Genomic DNA, 18980 nt, shown 5'->3' on the forward strand with positions numbered 1-18980 from the left:
TCCAACTGCCAGCCCACTGTGCTGTCCCCGCAAACTGCCATGTTTTGTCATTAGTTTATTCATTTCTTTGTTTGCTTATTTGCAGCTTTGCTTGCTTGTTTAAATTTATGTCTGATTTTATCCCACAAAGGATTTAAGGTCACCAAAAATACATTTGAAATTTTCAAATTAAAAATAGACTGGTGAGGAATGGGACAAAGGAAAACTGAAACAGAAACTATTTTAAGATTACAAAGTTATGGAGTGGTAAGATTTTCCTCAAAATGCACCATTGAGAGACCATTCTCAGCTTCAGAATTGAGATGTGATAAATCACACTGGGAGAAGGTTTAAATTTCAAGACAGAAGCATGATTGTTTAAGAAATATTCATTTATTTATTTTCCTTAATTGAATTGAATGTGACATCAAGTCTCCATCTGACCAGGCTGATGGGAATCTTCAATCTCAACCAGTAAGGAACATTTTAACTTTTCTGGGATTTCCCCAAATCACGAAGTCTTTTCCAGCCTCCTCTCTCCCAATGGTGGACATTTGTTGGTTGCCCTTCCAGGATACACTGCTTTCTCACTGGTTCTCACCAACTTCAGATTTTCTTTGTATACTAGGAGCTTAGGTGACACAGACCCTGTGTCAGTTTCAGAGGAGGAACCTGCCAATCTGAGTCAGTCATCATCTTATTCCACCTGCCATTATGCTTGGTTTGTAGTTTGCATCAGTCCAATCACAGCACACCTCAGGACACTTGTTCTCTCATTGTGGGAGCCAAATGTTCCCATAAGTGAATAGTGAAACTTCAGCCCCACGGTTTGCAGCTATCTGGTGATCATGAGAAGAGTCAGCCTGAGAATAAAGCTAACCCATAGAAGAGCAAAGAGTAAAGGGGATCTCAGAGCAAAGGAACTGAGCCTGATTGCCCAGTACCAAGGCTAGCCCTACTTTTGAATAAATCCACGTCACTTGTTAAAATGTGTTTGAATAGAGTTCTCTCTTTTTTTGGTATTGAAGGTCTCCTGTCTGTTGCAGCATCCAATCTCTAGTGCTGTCAAGGTCACTTTTGACCTTGCAAGTGTCCAAACCCATAGACCCACGGCCTATTGCACCTGTGCCACAACCAGTGGGGAGCAGATCTGATTAATAATCACTCATAGATGTGGGATTCAGGATTACCTTTGCTTTTCCTAAAATATTTTTTAATTTCTTTATAGTCTGGGTAAACCCACAGGAATGCTGGGAGGTGTTAATGTTGTGAGCGATATGGGGGAAAAAATTAAGAGGTGCTGCCTCCTAGACATGTAGTCCTGCATCACTATGTGATTGGAACTGGGGTGGGGAGAGAAGGTTATAAACATTTCTTATCCCTCAGAGATAAATCCCAATATTCACGGTAACATCCCTCTTTTTCCTGGTGCTAAGAGTCAAGAAGCATTCTTGTCATGGTGCTATTATCCAACATACTGTGATGGCATCAGTGATATTTTCTATGTTTTTCTTACCAAACACAGGCCTCTAGCATAACATCAAAGCACATACTATAATCAGTAGTTTTACACAGGGGGCAAATAGTGCACAGCAAAAACCCAGTGCCACAAAATCATGTTCTGTATTTGTCTCTCAATTTTGTACAAATTGATGTCAACTTATTTCAGACATGTGTCAACTTATTGTAGAAGAGGACCTAAGATTTTGCTAACATAGAATTGTTATGAAATGATGTCAGCATAGTTAGGCACAAAGCAAGTAACTAGACAGCATTTCCAGAGATGTAAATGTTCTTTCCCTCTACGTTCATAGATAGAAACTTCCATTGCTTATGGAATTCTATTCCTGGTTCCAGAGTCCATGACATAGAACTTGGGAAAGTCCTTCTCTATTTTGAGTCATTCTTTTCCCATAAATACAATGAGGAGTTTGAAGGTCATGTATTCTGGCAGTGTTGGATTTGGTGATAGTCATTTGGTTGGGTGATTTTGTGCCACCAGGTTCCTCACAGAGGCCTTCACATCTTTGTTCCTCAGGCTGTAGATGATGGGGTTCAGCATGGGGGTCAGCACCCCATAGAAGAGGGAGATGAGCTTGTCTGCAAGGTCCTGCTTGTCTGCCCCAAGTGGATCCCTGGACTTGGGCTTCCCATACATGAAGAGGATGGTCCCATAGAAGATGACCACGACTGTGAGGTGGGCAGAGCAGGTGGAGAAGGCCTTTTTCCTCCCCTCAGCTGAGGGGATTGTCAGGATGGTGGCAAGGATAAAGACATAGGAGACAAAAATGAATAGGACTGGGATTGCCAGGAAGATTGCATTGGCCACAACCATGCTGACCACGTTGATGGAGATGTCAGCACAGGCCAGTTTCAGGACTGCCAGGATCTCACAGGTGAAGTGGTTGATGACATTGTCTCCACAGAAGGGCAGTCGCATTGCTAGGGATGTCTGGACTACAGAATTGGTGATACCAGCTGCCCAGGAGCTGATGGCCATGGGCACATAGACAATCTTGCTCATGACCACAGGGTACCGAAGGGGGCTGCAGATGGCCACATAGCGGTCAAACGCCATCATGCCCAGGAGGACACACTCTGTGGCTCCCATGGCAAAGGAGAGAAACATCTGCACAGCGCAGGCTGAGAAGGAGATGGTTTTCCTGGGGGCGAGGAAGCTGTCAAGAATGAGGGGGACTGAGGAGGTCGTGTAGCAGATGTCCAGGAAGGAGAGGTTCCCCAGGAAGAAGTACATGGGCGTGTGCAGGTGGGAGTCAAGGATGGTCACCAGGATGAGGACTCCATTGCCCAGCAGGATCACCAGGTACATGGACAGGATGAGCACAAAAAACGTTTTCTCCAGCTTCGGGTGAGCTGAGAGGCCCAGGAGAATAAACCCCATCACGGAGGAGGTCTCATTGGATTGGTCCATGGTACATCTGATCTGAAACCTACAGGGACTCAGAAAGTCACCATTGACATTTTCTTACTCCACAAGTGCCTGGGAAGCCAAGCCAAAAAACCTTGCCTTGCTGAGGCACTGGAGAATAATAGTGAAAATTCATTCATTTCTCTCTATGGGGATCTAGGAACGCTACAATGGAGCCCAATACTTAACTTCTAGTAAGAGCTAACAAGTTAATTTGGACTAACCCTTCTAGAGGTGATAACTAGAAAAACTGGGTGCAATATATAAAACATCTGCGTAAAGCATTGGAGAGGTAACAAGACTGAGAAATCACAGGGTCATGATTCTGGGAAAATAAGTCATTTGAGCACTTGAGGCTGAATGACTGGGGCACTTGCAGCTTCCGAAGGAAGCCTCCACTGACAGCCTCGTGGAGATGATTTTGAAGGACAAGGCCCATGTGCAGGGAACCTACCTAAATTTCCTCCCTTTGAGATGGGATCCCAAGAGCAGCTCCATAGGAATAAGAGCAGATCAGAAGGCAACAGGCACTTGCAAATGCTGTGGTCTCATCAAAGCTTCTCAAGACCTAAAATTAGAGTGAGGTGGTCCCTGATTTTCAGGGCTCCCAAATACCTCACAGAAGCAAACAGAAATCCACTCCGAAGGAAGGTAACATCAGTCCAGTCTCTAGCTCATTTCTATAGATAATTTTGTAACTGCATCTGCTGACACTCACTAGAAAAGCATGCACATAGAAGGAGACCTGACAACATAAAGAAAACCAACATAAAGAAAACCAACAGAAACAAACCCAGGAAAGAAAGTAGCCCTTTCTACCCAGGACCTGGAATTCATGCCTATAATTCCAGCACTCAGGAGCCTGAGGCAAGAGGATCTTGAGTTTGAGGCCAACCTAGGCTACGTAGTAAGACCCTGTCTCAAAAAAGCCAGGCGCCAGAGGCTTGTGCCTGTAATGCTAGCTACTTGGGAGGTAGAGATGAGGAGGACTGTGGTTCGAAGCCAGCCCCAGGAAAACAGATCATGAGACTCTATCTTGAAAATGCCCAACACAAAAAAGGGCTAGCAGAGTGGCTCAAGTGGTAGAGCTCCTTTCTAGCAAGCATGAGGTCCTGAGTGCAAACTCAGGACCTGAGTACTGCCAAAAAAACCCCAAAAAACCAAAAAAACCTGCTCTTTTCCTTGGAACCCACGAAAGATAAGGTAAAGAGGACAGCTCTGGTGACACCTGAGAATCAGCACAGACCCCTTTGACACACGGTGCCAAGGCCTTAACTCCCTGGTGATCCTTTGTTGTACTTAGGGCTGGGGGGTGGGTTGTGCCGCGTGGCCAAGTTGTACAAGAGTTCTGTCAGAATTTTCCCTCTTCCCTGGTCTTCGTTCTCCGTCTGCCCGTACCTGTGGCTATGCTTTCTTTCTGAGACTGTTCACAAAGCCTGGTTTTGCCTCTGGTAGTTCTATTTTCTGGAAAGTTTAACTTTTTCCTCAGAATTTGAAGTGTTTTCAAAACTAGAATTTTTTTTTCTGGGCCCATAAAAAGCTTGTTTGCAACTTTGCAGGTATTGAGCACTTGGTTTTATTTTCACTGCATCTAAAATGCTCATGAAATTCCCAGATAGCCTCCTGTGTAAGAGCTGTCAGTGATCTGACCCCTCCCTCAGTTGTTGCACGACTGCTTCGGGCCTGAGACACTTGCATATTGGTACTTAACATGGCATAGCTGCGGCTAAGCCAGTGCCATAATAATTCAATCCAGGTTAACAGACAATTAATTACTGAGGCATTTTCCTATGGACCAGCCATAATTCTAATTTCTGGGGACACAGTAATGAAAATCACAGCCTCTGACCTCAAAGAGTCCAAAATCTAGTAGGGAAAGCTGGGCCTGAAGGCATAAGCTTGTCATCTCAGCAGTTGGGACAGTTTGGACAGTTGAGATCCTGTCTCAAGTAAAACAAAACCCAAATTCTAGAGAGGAAATAACCCATGCAAACAAATACTTACATCTTTGTCATCTCAAATCATTATGAACCACCGTAGTCACACTAACGGTCACCACAACAGGCCTTGGGTCTATTTAGCAGTCCACTCCTTTGCCAATACAAAAAGCTCCTAACTGCTTTCTTGATAGGCCTAGAACCTAGATTTGATTATCCTAGTGATATAGGGTTCTCTACCTGGCAGGATTCTATTCATTTTGAAGCAGGGACTCTTTGGTGATGAGTTGAAATCTCCCTCCTTATAACTTGTACTTGGCCCTGTCATCTGGAGCCCCCAGTGGCAGTTAATCCCTCTTCCACATGGCAGTTCTCCAAATATCCAGGAAGAGTTGGGCTTCTTATGAAGATAAACAAGAATCAATCTCCCTTTTTTCCTATAGCCTTAAAAGACAGATTATCTCTTAGAGAAAAATGTGTCATCCAGGCACTGATACAAAGGCTGATACTGAGAATAGTCCCCAAGCTTGAAGGTGGCCCAGGTACACAGGACACCTGTGATGTATGAGCTGGGATAGATAGTAAGTAGTCACCAGTTGAGTTTTTATTCTATGTTGCCAGGTCTCGTGTTTCACCTGGGTCACGTGAAGGAAATCTTCTATGTCCTCATCACTAGATCCAGAAACATGAGAAAGAGTTCAGCAATTTTAAACAAGAAGGAACAACTGAGAGAGAGGAGACTACTAGCTGTGTGGCCCCTGACAAGCCTTTTTCTTATGCTCAGTAATGGGTGAGGCCAGATGAACTTTGAGACTCCTGAAGTTTGATGATCTCATTGACTCTATGAGAATAACATTCAATCAGTGAAAATGCTTTATATCTCTCCTCAAGTCCCCATCCTATCATAACCACAATTAAAGCCAACAATAGAAATATGGCTGGATGCCAGGCATGGTAGTGCATGCTATAATTTCAGCCTCCGGAAGGCTGAGACTGGAAGATCATGAGATCTGGTGGAATGGCTCCAGTGGTAGAGCACCTGCATGGGAAGCATGAGGTCCTGAGTTCAAACCCCAGTACCAACAAAGAAAAAGAAAGTATTCATCAAAAAAAAAAAAAAAAAAAGAGAAAGGACTGGTGGAATGGCTCAAGTGGTAGAGTGCCTGCTTATAGCAAGCATGAGACCCTGAGTTCAAACCCCAGTACTGAAAAAGAAAAAAGGGAAATGTAGCTGTACTAATGAAAGTTTTGGTATTGCTTTTATCAAAACTTGCACTTACCTTTGTTAGAAACACGATGAGCAAGAACAAATGGTTTCCCAAAAACTGGAAAGAGGCTGCCTGTCAGGCACAGCAGCAGTGGATCTGAAGTACCAAGGATAGGGCTCAGATCCTGTGGCAGGGAAAGTGGTGGGCCGGTCCTCTGCCCTCCACCTCTTCCTGTGCTCAGGGCACAATCTCCAAAGGACCGGCCATCACCCTTAGAAGTCAATTTAGATTTCAGCTTGTTCTCTGGGACCATTTTAGTCCCTAAAGTCATTTAAAGTTTGGAAAGTGAGTTGTCTTCAGTTTAGAAACTTTGTGCCTTCTGGGATAATATCCCCAAGATCTAATTATGACAAGGCACTGGAGGAAATTTCCTGTCTGGTTCTTCTTTTTCAGCCCTCTCTCCCTCCCTCCTAACTTGCTGTGTTCTCCCTCAGTCCTTGCTTGGGATCCAACTAAGTGACTGTTCTTCTGGCTTCCTATCATCTGCACTCATGATCCTGAACCTTGTTGGAGTCACTGATAGACTGTGACCCAGGACAGCGATGGGTCCAGAGAATTCAAAAACATGCAAAGGAACTCAGTGTGCTACGTCAGGGAGTGCGCCCTCTGGTGGCAAGAGAGCACCTGACAGGACAGTTACTGGGCTCAGTGATATGCTTACCTAGTTTGTATGAGGCCCTGGGTTCCATTCCCATCAACCAGAAGCTGGGGTGGGGAGTGGGACTACAAAACAAATATGAAAGATATTTACCAAATGAGGAAGACAGTGCTGGGACAGGAAGAATGCCTGGCCATGGTGAAAGCCCAGAGGAGGCAGGACACACTTCATGGTGTGTGGAGCTAGCTCTCACGGGCTTAGCAATGGTCACATCTCTTGGCTCCATTTCCTGACACAGAGAAGTCCTACTGACAGAACAGTCAGGGGATATTTGGGTTTTGATTGGTCAAGACAAAATTGGTCAAAATCTCCTTATTCCACGTGTGTGTGTCTGTGTGTGTAAAAATGATTGCCAAGGATGAATTGTCAGAACACAAGCCACCTGAGCATTTCTTGAGGAGACAGTTGTGTTTAGTGTGTTTTCCTGAGGACAAATGCAGGCATGACACACCTTGGAGTTGCCATGTCTTCCTGGGATCCCTAAGTCTAAAGGTTTCCACGCTGCTCAAGAGACTTGAAAGTTCTGTCAGAAATCATGAACAGCAGTCCAACCTCTGTGAATGGGGAAAGAACCACCATGATCTTGAGATAAAAGAAGGCTTGGAATCAGACACTGTCAGGTCAGAGAACTGGAGCTTCTCTGAAGAAGGAAGAGGAGGGAGAATGAGGTTGAATGCAGATGGGGTGTGAGGGCCAAACCTTAGCCTCCTTATGGTGAAGAGACTATGGTGAAGGTATGCACAAAGTGGAGAAGTGAGTGTGTACTTCCTGATGTCTAAATGTGGGTTATCAAATAAAATTTCCATGATTTCCAACTTCATTCCAGGAAACCTTGCTGACTGATATACCCACATTCTCCTTCCGAGAAGGTTCCTTACATTGTTTCCATGCTGTGTACAAGGAGGCACCCTGGCCACAGGTACTGGTGACTGAGCCAGGTAGACACCTGACCAAGGGGCAGTCGGTACATAGGGTGTCCAGTGGCCTGTTAACTAACCAAACCACCTTGATCTGTCTCTCAGGGAGCTTGAACTTGAAACACAATGATGTAGCAATTCATGTAAAGGAGGGAGAGGAAGAAGAAGGGAGCATGGCAATACAATGTCAGAAGCAGACAGTGAAGCCTGACCTGTGGTTGCTGAAGTGGGGCATAGGGAAGAGCAGAGAGGAATCCTAGCTGGAGGAAAAAGAGTGAGGCCAGAGTGGCTGAGTCTCCAAACTAGGAGGCCCCTGGAGCTAGCAGACATAAAGCCCTACTCAGAGGAGCCAATAGCAGCCACTCAGATCCTGACTGATATAGCATCTGTCCAACTGTGAGGCCTGGCTGTTTTTCCACAAACCCCACATCATCTCCCAACACTTCCAGAAGTCAACCATGATGGAGGAGAGGATCCTGGCATCCACTGGGATGAGGTCAAAGATGGCACATATCATGAATGCAAGGCACTATGACCCAATGTAGGAGGGTCCCTCTACCTGCTCACAACCCAAGTATCCTTCTACTACTAGGCTCTGTTTTGCTCACACTTCTGACACCAAATTTGTGGGGTTTTCCCCATCCAACCAACTCTCTACTTTTTCAGACACCAACTGGGAGTCCTACAATTTAAGTCTGACACTGACTACCTGGAATCAGCACATACCTCACAGGTTAAGGGCTCAGTCCAACAGTATTGTTCCCACTTCAGATGCCAGTCACAAGTTCTAGCCACCCAGGCTTCTGACCAACAGCTCAAAAGTCAGGGGATCCCCACAATCCCCTCCTCAGTTTCAGTCGTTTGCTAGAATGGCTCATAAAACTCAGAGAAACATGTTACTTTTGTTTGTCAGGTCATTGTGACAGCTAAATCCTACAATTTCTTACTTCTTTATGTCTCCCAGGGCCATGCTCTCCTCTATCTTTGTTATTTTCATCCTAGGCTAGCTCCACACATTCCTGCTGTGCCCAGCCCTGCAGACAACTTTGTGGTACTCCCTCAGTCATGCCTTGGTATAAAGACAGGTTCACTTGCTGGCCATTCTCTGAGAACAAAGGCTCGTTTCTGGTCATCGTGTCTCAATCCACCCTAACTCTCAAGTGCCAGGCATATTTGACATGTTTGTAGCACAGAGGTTGTTTGGAGTGAGGGATGGCTGGCAGAGGAAAGAGAGAGAGAGAGAGAGAGAGAGAGAGAGAGAGAGAGAGAGAGAGAGAGCACTGAGTGGAGGGGAGGAGAAGTTGCCTGAGTGACTGGGGGATCTATGTGGTCCATCGTTCCTGGGAAAATTTGGATTACCGAGGCCAACTCTTCTTCCTTTCTAGACTCTCCTGGTGATAGAGCCACCTTGAATTAGTCACTGTGATCAAATACCAGGAGAAGTCTGAGTATCTAGCACCAGAAAACTTCCTGAGCTGAAGTTTCTGTAGTGAAAAGTGCATTTGGAATGATTTCTACGAGTGGTCTAATTGGGTCTATAGGGTGAAGTCTCATCTCTGAGCCTCTCACCAAACTTTAAATTGCTTCTGGGATAGGGCCAGGCCCTAAAGCATCCCAGCAGTAAGTTCCTGAGAGAATCTTTCTGGGATCCCTGGAGAGCAGCATGGAGTACAGAGGAGACAGGGTATGGACCTGGTTGCTGGCCATGGCTCCCTAGCTCACGCTAGGCGCAGCCTCCTCCAGGCTGGGGCTCTTAGCTGAGCCTCAGGCTTGAGAGACAGCCTACGTTAACTTGTCTCACTGAACCCCAAGATGAGGAAAGGACTGCTGGGACTGGGACTGCACCTTATACCTCTCTGCACTCAAGATGCCAGGAAGTGAGACAACAGTTAAAGAGTATATGCCATGGGCACCCAGCTGTTGCTGATGCAGCTCTGAGAAGACACGCCCTGCATGGTCTGCTTGATTATGGCCAGGTAGCACCCAGGTGGGCAAGTAACCCAGAGCCAGTAATATGTTCTAACCTTCATAAATAAGCTACCTCCCCCTCTACTGGTCTGCCTTCCTGCAAGTGACAGATACAGCCTAGACAAAATCCCACACTAGGTGAGTGCTGGGTGACCTCTATTGCCAGCTTTCCTCCCTTTAGGAGGCAAGAAAAGAAGCTGCCTGCATCTGGTTGAGTGGCTCAAGTGGTAGAGCTTCTGCCTTGAACATGTGAGGTCCTGAGTTCAAACCCCAGGACAACTAAAAAAAGCAAAAAAAAAAAAAAAAAAAAAAAAGAGAGGCTGCCTGCAAATAGTTCAGGCAGGGGGAACTGGGAGTAAGAGGAGGTGGGAAACAGGTGACTATTTCCATAGGACTGAAGGAGCTGCCTCCCAGACACTAAAAGGAGCTGTTTTCTAAAAGGAGTTCCTCATCCCTTACTCCCAGGTGTCTAAAATAACTTATTTTGGACATTGTATCATTACCAGCTAGGAAAAAGCACCCTTCAAGACCCAGGTAATGCTCAAACCCCTCCTCTGACCTCAGTTTCCCAACTTTGATTAGAGAGGGGTTGAAATAAGTCAATTATTCCCAAGACTGGTGTATGTCAGAAGTACATGGAAACTGGTGTGTGTGTGTGTGTGTGTGTGTGTGTGTGGTTTTTTTGAGACAGGGTCTTGCTATGTAGCCCAGATCCTCCTTCCCCACCTCCCATGTGCTGGAATTATAGCTATGTACCAGAACTCCCAGCTGGGAACCTTTATTTTAAAAAAAAAACAAACAAGCAAATAAAAAAGAACTGGGTTGCTAAGACAATCTGCAAAGGAAGGACTCAGAAATCAGTATTTCTAACAGCACCTGGGGAGCTATTAGGCACCCAGCTCCATGCCATTTTGGGCACCCCGTGACAGGGCCTGATGACATCTGGTGTTCTGAACCTCTTTGACAGTAAAGTTGTGATCATCTACAGAGTAATTTCTGGTTTTGGGAGGTTGAGCACATTTGCATTTGAATATGTCTGCAAACCCTACTAAATGGCATCAAATGGCATTTCTCTCCTAATTTGATGTGAATGTGATTCAAAGCCCCACCCAACCCAAGCTGGGGATGTGAACTTTAAGTGGGCTCCAACAATCAGGTAAGACTCTATTCCAATAGCAGGAAAGTCCCAGAGCAGCAAAGATGTGGGCTGTTGGCTGTGGTTACAGGAGGAAACACATGAGTCCTTTACGGTCTAGATTTCTGGAGACTTTTGGGCAGGGATAAGGGGTACCTCCAAGTTATAGGTTCCAGAAATTCAATTTGGTCAGATTTTTCAGTGAAGAGTCAGAGTCAGATAAACTGATTTACACTAATGAAACTCGCAAAAGATTGAAGTTTAAAGCAGACACTGAGTAAGAAAGAAAACTGTTAAGGTGATACAAAATTTTATGTTTTCAAGGCAATACATTCTCTCCCTATAAGTTCCTATAAGGGAAATCAAATTATAATTTAAATGTGCTGGATGAAGGGGAACCAGATGCAGAGGAATAGACCATGTGACTCAATGGCCAGTGTCATTGAGCTGTGATAACCCAAGGTCGGAGACAGAGTTGCTCAAAGTGCTACGGACAGCGTATGTGGACTATCATATTGCTTTGGGTATATTAGTTGATTAGATAGAAATGTCTTTCATTTCATTAAATTTCGTTACATTTTAAAGATCTGCTCTTCCATAGCCTTGTTTCTAGATAACTTGGTTTTCTAGTTGAATCTCAAAGGGTAGGTTTATCTACAATTTAAAAGACATTGTGCTGTGATTCCTGTATGTAGAGGCAAGCAAGCCAATCAGCGAACATATATTTTCTGCCTTCAGTATTCCTGAGGATGAAAGTGAGAATTTGAAATGGAAGCATCCAATCAGTCCACTGTGACCGAATTTGTTTTGCTGGGCCTCTCTGCACATCCAAAGCTGGAGAAAACGTTCTTTGTGCTCATCTTGTCCACGTACCTGGTGATCCTGCTGGGCAATGGAGTCCTCATCCTGGTGACCATCCTTGACTCCCACCTGCACACGCCCATGTACTTCTTCCTGGGGAACCTCTCCTTCCTGGACATCTGCTACACGACCTCCTCAGTTCCTCTAGTCCTGGATGGTTTCCTCACTCCCAGGAAAACCATCTCCTTCTCAGCCTGCGCTGTGCAGATGTTTCTCTCCTTTGCCATGGGAGCCACAGAGTGTGTCCTCCTGGGCATGATGGCGTTTGACCGCTATGTGGCCATCTGCAGCCCCCTTCGGTACCCTGTGGTCATGAGCAAGGCTGCCTATGTGCCCATGGCTGCTGGCTCCTGGGTGGCTGGTGGAGCCAACTCCTTGGTGCAGATCTCTCTTGCAGTACAATTGCCCTTTTGTGGGGACAATGTCGTTAATCATTTCACCTGTGAGGTCCTGGCAGTGCTGAAACTGGCCTGTGCTGACATCTCCATCAACGTGGTCAGCATGGCAGTAGCCAATGCAATCTTCCTGGGCGTCCCAGTCCTGTTCATCTCTTTCTCCTATGTCTTCATCATTGCCACCATCCTGAGGATCCCCTCAGCTGAGGGGAGGAAAAAGGCCTTCTCCACCTGCTCTGCCCACCTCACAGTCGTGGTCATCTTCTATGGGACCATCCTCTTCATGTATGGGAAGCCCAAGTCCAGGGATCCACTTGGGGCAGACAAGCAGGACCTTGCAGACAAGCTCATCTCTCTGTTCTATGGACTTCTGACCCCCATGCTGAACCCCATCATCTACAGCCTGAGGAACAAGGATGTTAAGACTGCTGTGAGGGAACTGGTGAGTGCAAAATGCCTCCCTCAGTGATGATGGGCTCTGTCCCCATGATCCACATGCTCCCGTGGTTCTTGCTTGAGGAGAATCATACAGAACAATGCTAGTGAGGGACAAGTTGCCGTTAGAGCTGTGCTACTCACTGCGGTGGATGGATGAGTAATATCAGCATCCCCTGTGAGCTTAGGGACATACAGTATCTAGGGGTCCTTTGTAGACCTACTAGGTTGGAATCTCCTTTTTAACAATGTCCCTGAGGTGATTTGTATGCATTTAAACTTTGAGAAGTGTTGGGTAAAGTGTGCAGTGGATGCTGTAGTGTGATATCCAAATCCCCACTCCCACCTAGGGCTGAACTGTTCATCATTCCAGCGGCCGAGCATATTGGTGACTTATAGCTTTCAGCTGTGGAGCTCTTCAAGGGGCTGCCCTTGGCTAAGGAGAGCTACCTCACTCAGTGTTGTATTCCCTTCTTGGTTCAGCTCATATTCAATGACTAGTCAATGTCCATATAAAGGCTTCATCTTTCTTGCCTCAAATGGGGTTATCTCTAAAGATCCATCCCAGTTGGATCTTCCATGTGGAAGTTCACATTCTCCTTTTTCCAAGTTCTGCTTCTTCTACCTGCTTCTACAGGTATAGATCTGGACAGCCAGCAAACATTCTGCATGAAAACCTCCCTATTAAGAGTCAGCTTCCGAGGAACTCAACCTTCAAAAGAGAACAGAAGTCTCAGCATGATTGTGTGAACAGGTGTCGTCATCAGTGTGCATTATCCTCACGTGTTGCCTGCACTCCCAAGGAAAGAAACTCACTGAATTCCTTTCGTTCAAAGAAAAAATTTTCTCCCTAAAAAGTATTTTCTAAGTTAAGTTCCTTTAATTTTCACTTCTATAAATGGATCTTATTTTTTATGATTGTTTTACTCCTAAACAGAGAGCAAGCAGGTTGTTTTCAATTATTGAGTAAGAGGGGTCAGAAGTCTGAAGTCTTCAAGGACAAAGATATTTGAGGTCTGGAAAACATGCTTGCTTTTGATTTCAAAAAAACAAAAAACCAACCCCCCCCACCAAATCTTGCATTTTATTTACATGCCAACAAAGAAAACATTATGGCAACCTCAATAATGGGTGTATGTTTACATTCATGCAACATTTCAAAACAATCTATACGTTAGGTACTTCCACTTTGTAATTTCATAATTTTCATAATTATTGTTGGGAAATCACAGAATTGTTCATTGAGTAACTTGTAAGCTGAATAATTTAAATAGAAGAAGTAGAAAAAGTATTTCAAATTTATCAGAAGATTAAAGTAAGATATATGTTCATTTCAACATGACGTGAGCTAGGACCTCCAAAAGCAAGAGTGCCCAGACTGAAACCATATTAGGAGGGACGTGATAGTTCCAAATAATATTTGTCTGAAGTGCCTAGAAAGATAATTAGCACACAGGCACTGAATAACCCCTGCAGGTGTCTTTCCCTGAGCTCAAGAGAGTTGTGACATGTATGGCTGGTATACTTCTATAGGGGGCTTTAGTGGAGGGCTGAGATCAGTGAAGCGCTTCCCTAAGAGAAAATCTAAAACATTCCAATATCTAGCTTGAGGCCTGAAGTAGTCTGTGGGCTGAAGGACTCCCTAGCCAGGGGCTTCAGGGGTTCGTTTCCTCAATGTTTATAGAAATGACGAAGCATCGGTAGAGCTGGCTGAATCCACACACTGTAGTGAGATCTTTGTGTGTTTCCCTTGCCCCAGGGAAATGGTGCCTACAAGGATGACAAAGGTACACAAAGAACTTCAGATGCCAACTTCCATCTCCTTCTCGTCAAAGAATCATTAGTACTCAGGGTCTTTTTTATTAGCAAATATCCTACTTTGCTTTATCCTACTTTGTCTTTATCAGTTGCTTTTGATAGAGATGAGGCTCCAATTGGAACTCAGCTTCCTTCTTCCTGCCACCCCCTCTAAGAGAAACTGCCATTCTCTGGCCCTACTGAGCAGGCATGGATGTATTCCATACTAACTCATGAAGTTCACTTCCCTGGCCTCCGTTGAGGACTACTTGAAAGATTCTCTGTTCTGTGCCATCAAAGATCCTGGACTTGGCAGGTGTTAGTAAGATGCTAGTTGCTTGCTGGGCCTTTGATGTCAGGGCTGCTTCTATCTAAGGCTTGATCTTATGGCCAGCTCTCCAAACCCAGAGATTTCTTCTGCCCTCATGTTCTCTACTTTGACTTGTAATCCTTGTTCTATGCTAGACTCTAACAGTGAGGAGGACAGTGTCCAACATCGCTGGCAGAAAGAGTCCCCTTCATTACTGGGATTCAAGCTGCAAATGAATTCCACACTGGCCAAAAGTATGGCTACTATAACTTACTGCACTTAATGTCCCCTCTGGCTACAGTGGCACATAGCCTAGTTCTGTTTAATCCACTTAGTTAATAACTTTTTTTAGTTGTAAATAGTAGAAACCCAACGTTGAACCAGTGTAGACAAAAGATTGAATTGTGTGTGTGTGTGTGTGTGTGTGTGTGTGTGTGTATGTGTATGTGTGAGACAAGGTCTTGCTTTGTAGCCCAGGGTGGCCTCCAACTCATGATCCTCCTGCCTCCACTTCCTGAATGCTGGGATTGCAGGCATGGCCCACCCAGGCCTGGCTGTGAACTTTCTGATTTGTGTGACCAAACAGTGGGAGGTGAGAGAAATTCAGCTGGTGTTGTGGTGCACTGTACTCAGGGCCTTGAATGCTGCCCAGCAATTCTCAGTATCTCCTCTTTCTTCTTTTTTTAAAGAAGAAATGATTTATCTAAATGCTCTAAAAGAGATATTATAAGAAGAAATCTTGTTAAAAATTTTTTAATTGACAAATATTGTATGTATTGATTCGTACTTTTGATATATGTACACATGGTGGACTGGTAAATCAAGCTATTTAACATATTTACTCCCTCACTTATTTTTTTGTTGTTAAAAACTTAAAATCTACTCTTTTTAGCAACGTTCATGTATACAATACGTTGTTTTTACCTACAGTCAAATGCTGTGCAATAGAGCTCTTGAACTTTTCCCTCTTGTCTAACTGAACTTTTGTGTCCTTTGACTAACATCTCCCCAGTCACCCCTCCTCCTCTACCCCTACCTCTGGTAATTACCATTTTACTCTCTATTTCTATGAACTTGACTTTTTTAAATTTCATGTATAAATGAGATCATGCAGTATTTGCCTGGCTTCATGTACTCCAGGTTCATCCATGTTGCAAGTATATCTCATCTGTCAAGTATATCTGACACTCAGCTTTGTTTTCCAAAATAGGCATCTTCCGTAAAACTGACAATTCTGAAACTCACATCTCTTGCTTCAACCTTGTTTACGATCTAATGGTTGTAGAGGGTTCCAAAACAATAAATCTCAGAGGGTATGCAATTGAGTTGGCTTTGGGTGGTGTTCCAGTTGTGGTCAATTAAAGCTCAAGGGGAGCTTTGAAGCAGTGGAATTTATTTGGGAAGTTACCTCCCACTTGTACCAGTTGAAGCAGAGAAAAGGACATTTCTTAAAAAGTACAGATTTCAAAATGTAGGAGTGTCCGTGGAGAGAAGAAAACATATCTTCATTATACATCTTAGACCAATGTCATTTAATCTACCTATATTTATATGTATGGTCACTTGCAACAATGACTCCAAATCCCCCCTACAATGCCCTCCCAGTTGACTTTGGTTCAGCCAAGAGGTTTGGTTCAGTCCAATGGGGTGTTGGTGAATCTGACAAAATTAGAACCCACAATGGTGGTTGTCGCTGCCTGGAAGTAAAGAGGAAGGGGGAGAAATTGCTGAGGGGTATGGAGTTTTATTTTGGAGTGATGGAAATGTTTTGGAACTAGATAAAGGTGGTAATTACACAACATTGTGAATTGTTCTAAATTGTTCACTTTAAATGAATAGTTTTATCTTACATAAATATAACTTCAATAAATTTTTTAACTTAAAAAACAAATAGCCCAATTAAAATTGGGTAAAATATTTGAGTAGACATTTTCCCAAAGATGTACAAATGGACAATGAACACATAAATGGATAATCGACACCATTAGTCATCAGGAAAATGCAAACCAAGACAATAAAATGCCACTTCACACTGACTAGGATGGCTATGAGAAAGATAAACAATAGAGCACTGGCAAGGATGTGAAGAGACTGAAACCCTCCTAAACTGCTAGCAGTGGTATAAAATGATGCAGTCACTTTGAAAGACAGTTTGGCAATTCCTCAAAAAAACCCATGGAGTTAACCACATGGGTCCGGCAATTTCAAACATGCATACATGTATGTTTGTGTGTATCCAAGAGAATTGAAAACACATGTTCACAAAAAATTTGTACACAAATGGTCACAGCAGCATTATCTGTAATAGCAAAAAAGTGTAAAAAGCCTCTATGTCCATCAACTCTTGAATGGATAAGCAAAATGTGGTATAATGGAATATTATTTTGTAATAGAAATGAAGTACTGACATGCTACAACGTAGAGAAACCTTGAAAACATGCTAAGAGAGAGAAGCCAGATGCAAAAAACTTTATGTGGTGTGATTGATTCTATTTATGTGACGGTACATAGATTAGTGGTTTCCAGGGACTGTTAGGTACAAGGTTTTTGGGACTGTTAGGTACAAGATTTTTGGGGGGAAGGTTATAGAAAATGTTCTGGAATTTGATAGTGGTGATGGTTGACCATGTTTGTGAATATACTAAAAACTTCTGAATTGTATTTTTTTTTTGAGACAGAGTCTTGCCATATAGCCCAAGATGGAACTCACAATCCTCCTGCCTTAGCCTCCCAAGTGTTGGGATTGCAGGCATGTGCCATTACACCTGGTTTTGAATTGTATATTTTTAAAGGATGAATCTTATGGTAGAAGAATTGTATCTCATTTTTTAAAGTTCAAAAAATTATAACGGACTTGTTTTTAAAGTCAAGTTTATCAAAGTATAATTTACATATAACTTTCAATTATAAAAATTTCCTTTTTTTGGTGGGCCACACTGACTTGGATGAGCTTGATAAATTTTGACAGATACATACAGTCATATAACCACCACCACCACAATTAAGAAATACATCCAAAATATTCTATGTGCCCCATCACAGTCAGTTCTTTCTTCCCCTCTCCAGCTCCTGGAAGCTATTGATCTGAATTCCATCCCCACAATTTTCTCTTTTCCAGAATACCACAAAAATGATATCATACAGTATGGTAGATTTTTTTGAGTCTGTGTTTCAATGGATTTGATTTTATTGGTACTTACCTTGACCACTATCCAGACTCAGTGGTCAAACAACAGGACTACCTCTCTAGAACATGGGATTGGGTACTAATTATACGTAATCTAATCCAATCCTTTAGAAAAGGATTGCATATGATAGCAGTAAGTCCCTGGATATTTAGAGTTAGACTAATCTAAGTATGAGTCCCAGTTCTCAAATTTCCTGTTCATGCAAACTTCAAAAATTTAGTTAAACTTTCTGAATCTGTTTCCTGATTTCTATCATGTGAATTAAAATATCTATTTCATTGTGTTTGTGCAAGGATTAAATTAAAATGTGAAAATGCATGTCTGCCCAGTGCCCAATACATAGTAGGCAACAAATAAATAATAATATTATTATTGTCATTATTATTGCTGATGGGTAGAAGGCTTATGACCTGTAAGGACACTTAATTTCTAGTATTTGCACAGTGGTCATTCCTTGAGACTCTCCTAACCGTTCATCACTTTAGCCTTGACTCTCTCCTGAGTGTATTTACTTCTGTCATAGTTTTGTGTTTCTCATAGCTTCCAGGTTATTTCTATTTCACTAGAGACATTAAGTTTAGCCAGATCTAGACATCCTGATCCATCTAAGGGGGAGAAAAACTGAGGCACTTATGAAAATCACAATCTAAGGCCACCGGTTTTCTAAAAAACTAAGACCTCTTTTTCAGGATTATATAAAACTTCCCTTCTCCCTACACCTTACTACCACATCACTGAAGACTTACTAATTACAGTTTCTTATGCTGAGTACATCATATATGGTCTCTTTTTTTCTTTCTTTTATTATATTCATATATGAATACAATGTTTGGGTCATTTTTCCCCCCTTCCCCCCACCCACTCCCTTACCCCCCAATCCCTCGCTACCAGGCAGAAACTATTTTGCCCTTATCTCTAATTTTGTTGTAGAGAGAGTACAAGCAATAATAGGAAGGAACAAGGGTTTTTCCTGGTTGAGATAAGGATAGCTATACAGGGAGTTGACTCACATTGATTTCCTGTGCACGTGTGTTACCTTCTAGGTTAATTCTTCTTGAACTAACCTTTTCTCTAGTTCCTGGTCCCCTTCTCCTATTGGCCTCAGTTGCTTTAAAGTATCTGCTTTAGTTTCTCTGTGTTGAGGGCAACAAATGCTATCTAGTTTTTGGGTGTCTTACCTATCCTCATATCTCTCTTGTGTGC

At 43.4% G+C, this 18980-nt stretch overlaps 2 protein-coding genes across 2 annotated transcripts; one reads left to right on the forward strand and one right to left on the reverse strand.

The window, feature by feature from the left end:
- Positions 1–1951: 1951 nt before the first annotated feature.
- On the reverse strand, positions 1952–2911 carry LOC109701474 (olfactory receptor 13C7-like). The gene has a single exon (XM_020187027.1). The coding sequence runs from the start codon at positions 2909–2911 to the stop codon at positions 1952–1954; it is 960 nt and encodes a 319-aa protein (XP_020042616.1).
- Positions 2912–11559: 8648 nt separating this feature from the next.
- LOC109701473 (olfactory receptor 13C7-like) lies at positions 11560–12516 on the forward strand. Its single transcript, XM_020187026.2, has one exon. The coding sequence runs from the start codon at positions 11560–11562 to the stop codon at positions 12514–12516; it is 957 nt and encodes a 318-aa protein (XP_020042615.1).
- The last annotated feature ends 6464 nt before the right edge of the window (positions 12517–18980 follow it).

This window comes from Castor canadensis, chromosome 13 (assembly GCF_047511655.1).
Source record: "Castor canadensis chromosome 13, mCasCan1.hap1v2, whole genome shotgun sequence".
Lineage (NCBI taxonomy): Eukaryota > Metazoa > Chordata > Mammalia > Rodentia > Castoridae > Castor > Castor canadensis.

What these genes read in the sequence shown, in the direction of transcription:
- LOC109701474 (XM_020187027.1), bottom strand. Translation starts at nt 2,911, where the DNA reads ATGGACCAATCCAATGAGACCTCCTCCGTGATGGGGTTTATTCTCCTG.
- LOC109701473 (XM_020187026.2), top strand. Translation starts at nt 11,560, where the DNA reads ATGGAAGCATCCAATCAGTCCACTGTGACCGAATTTGTTTTGCTGGGC.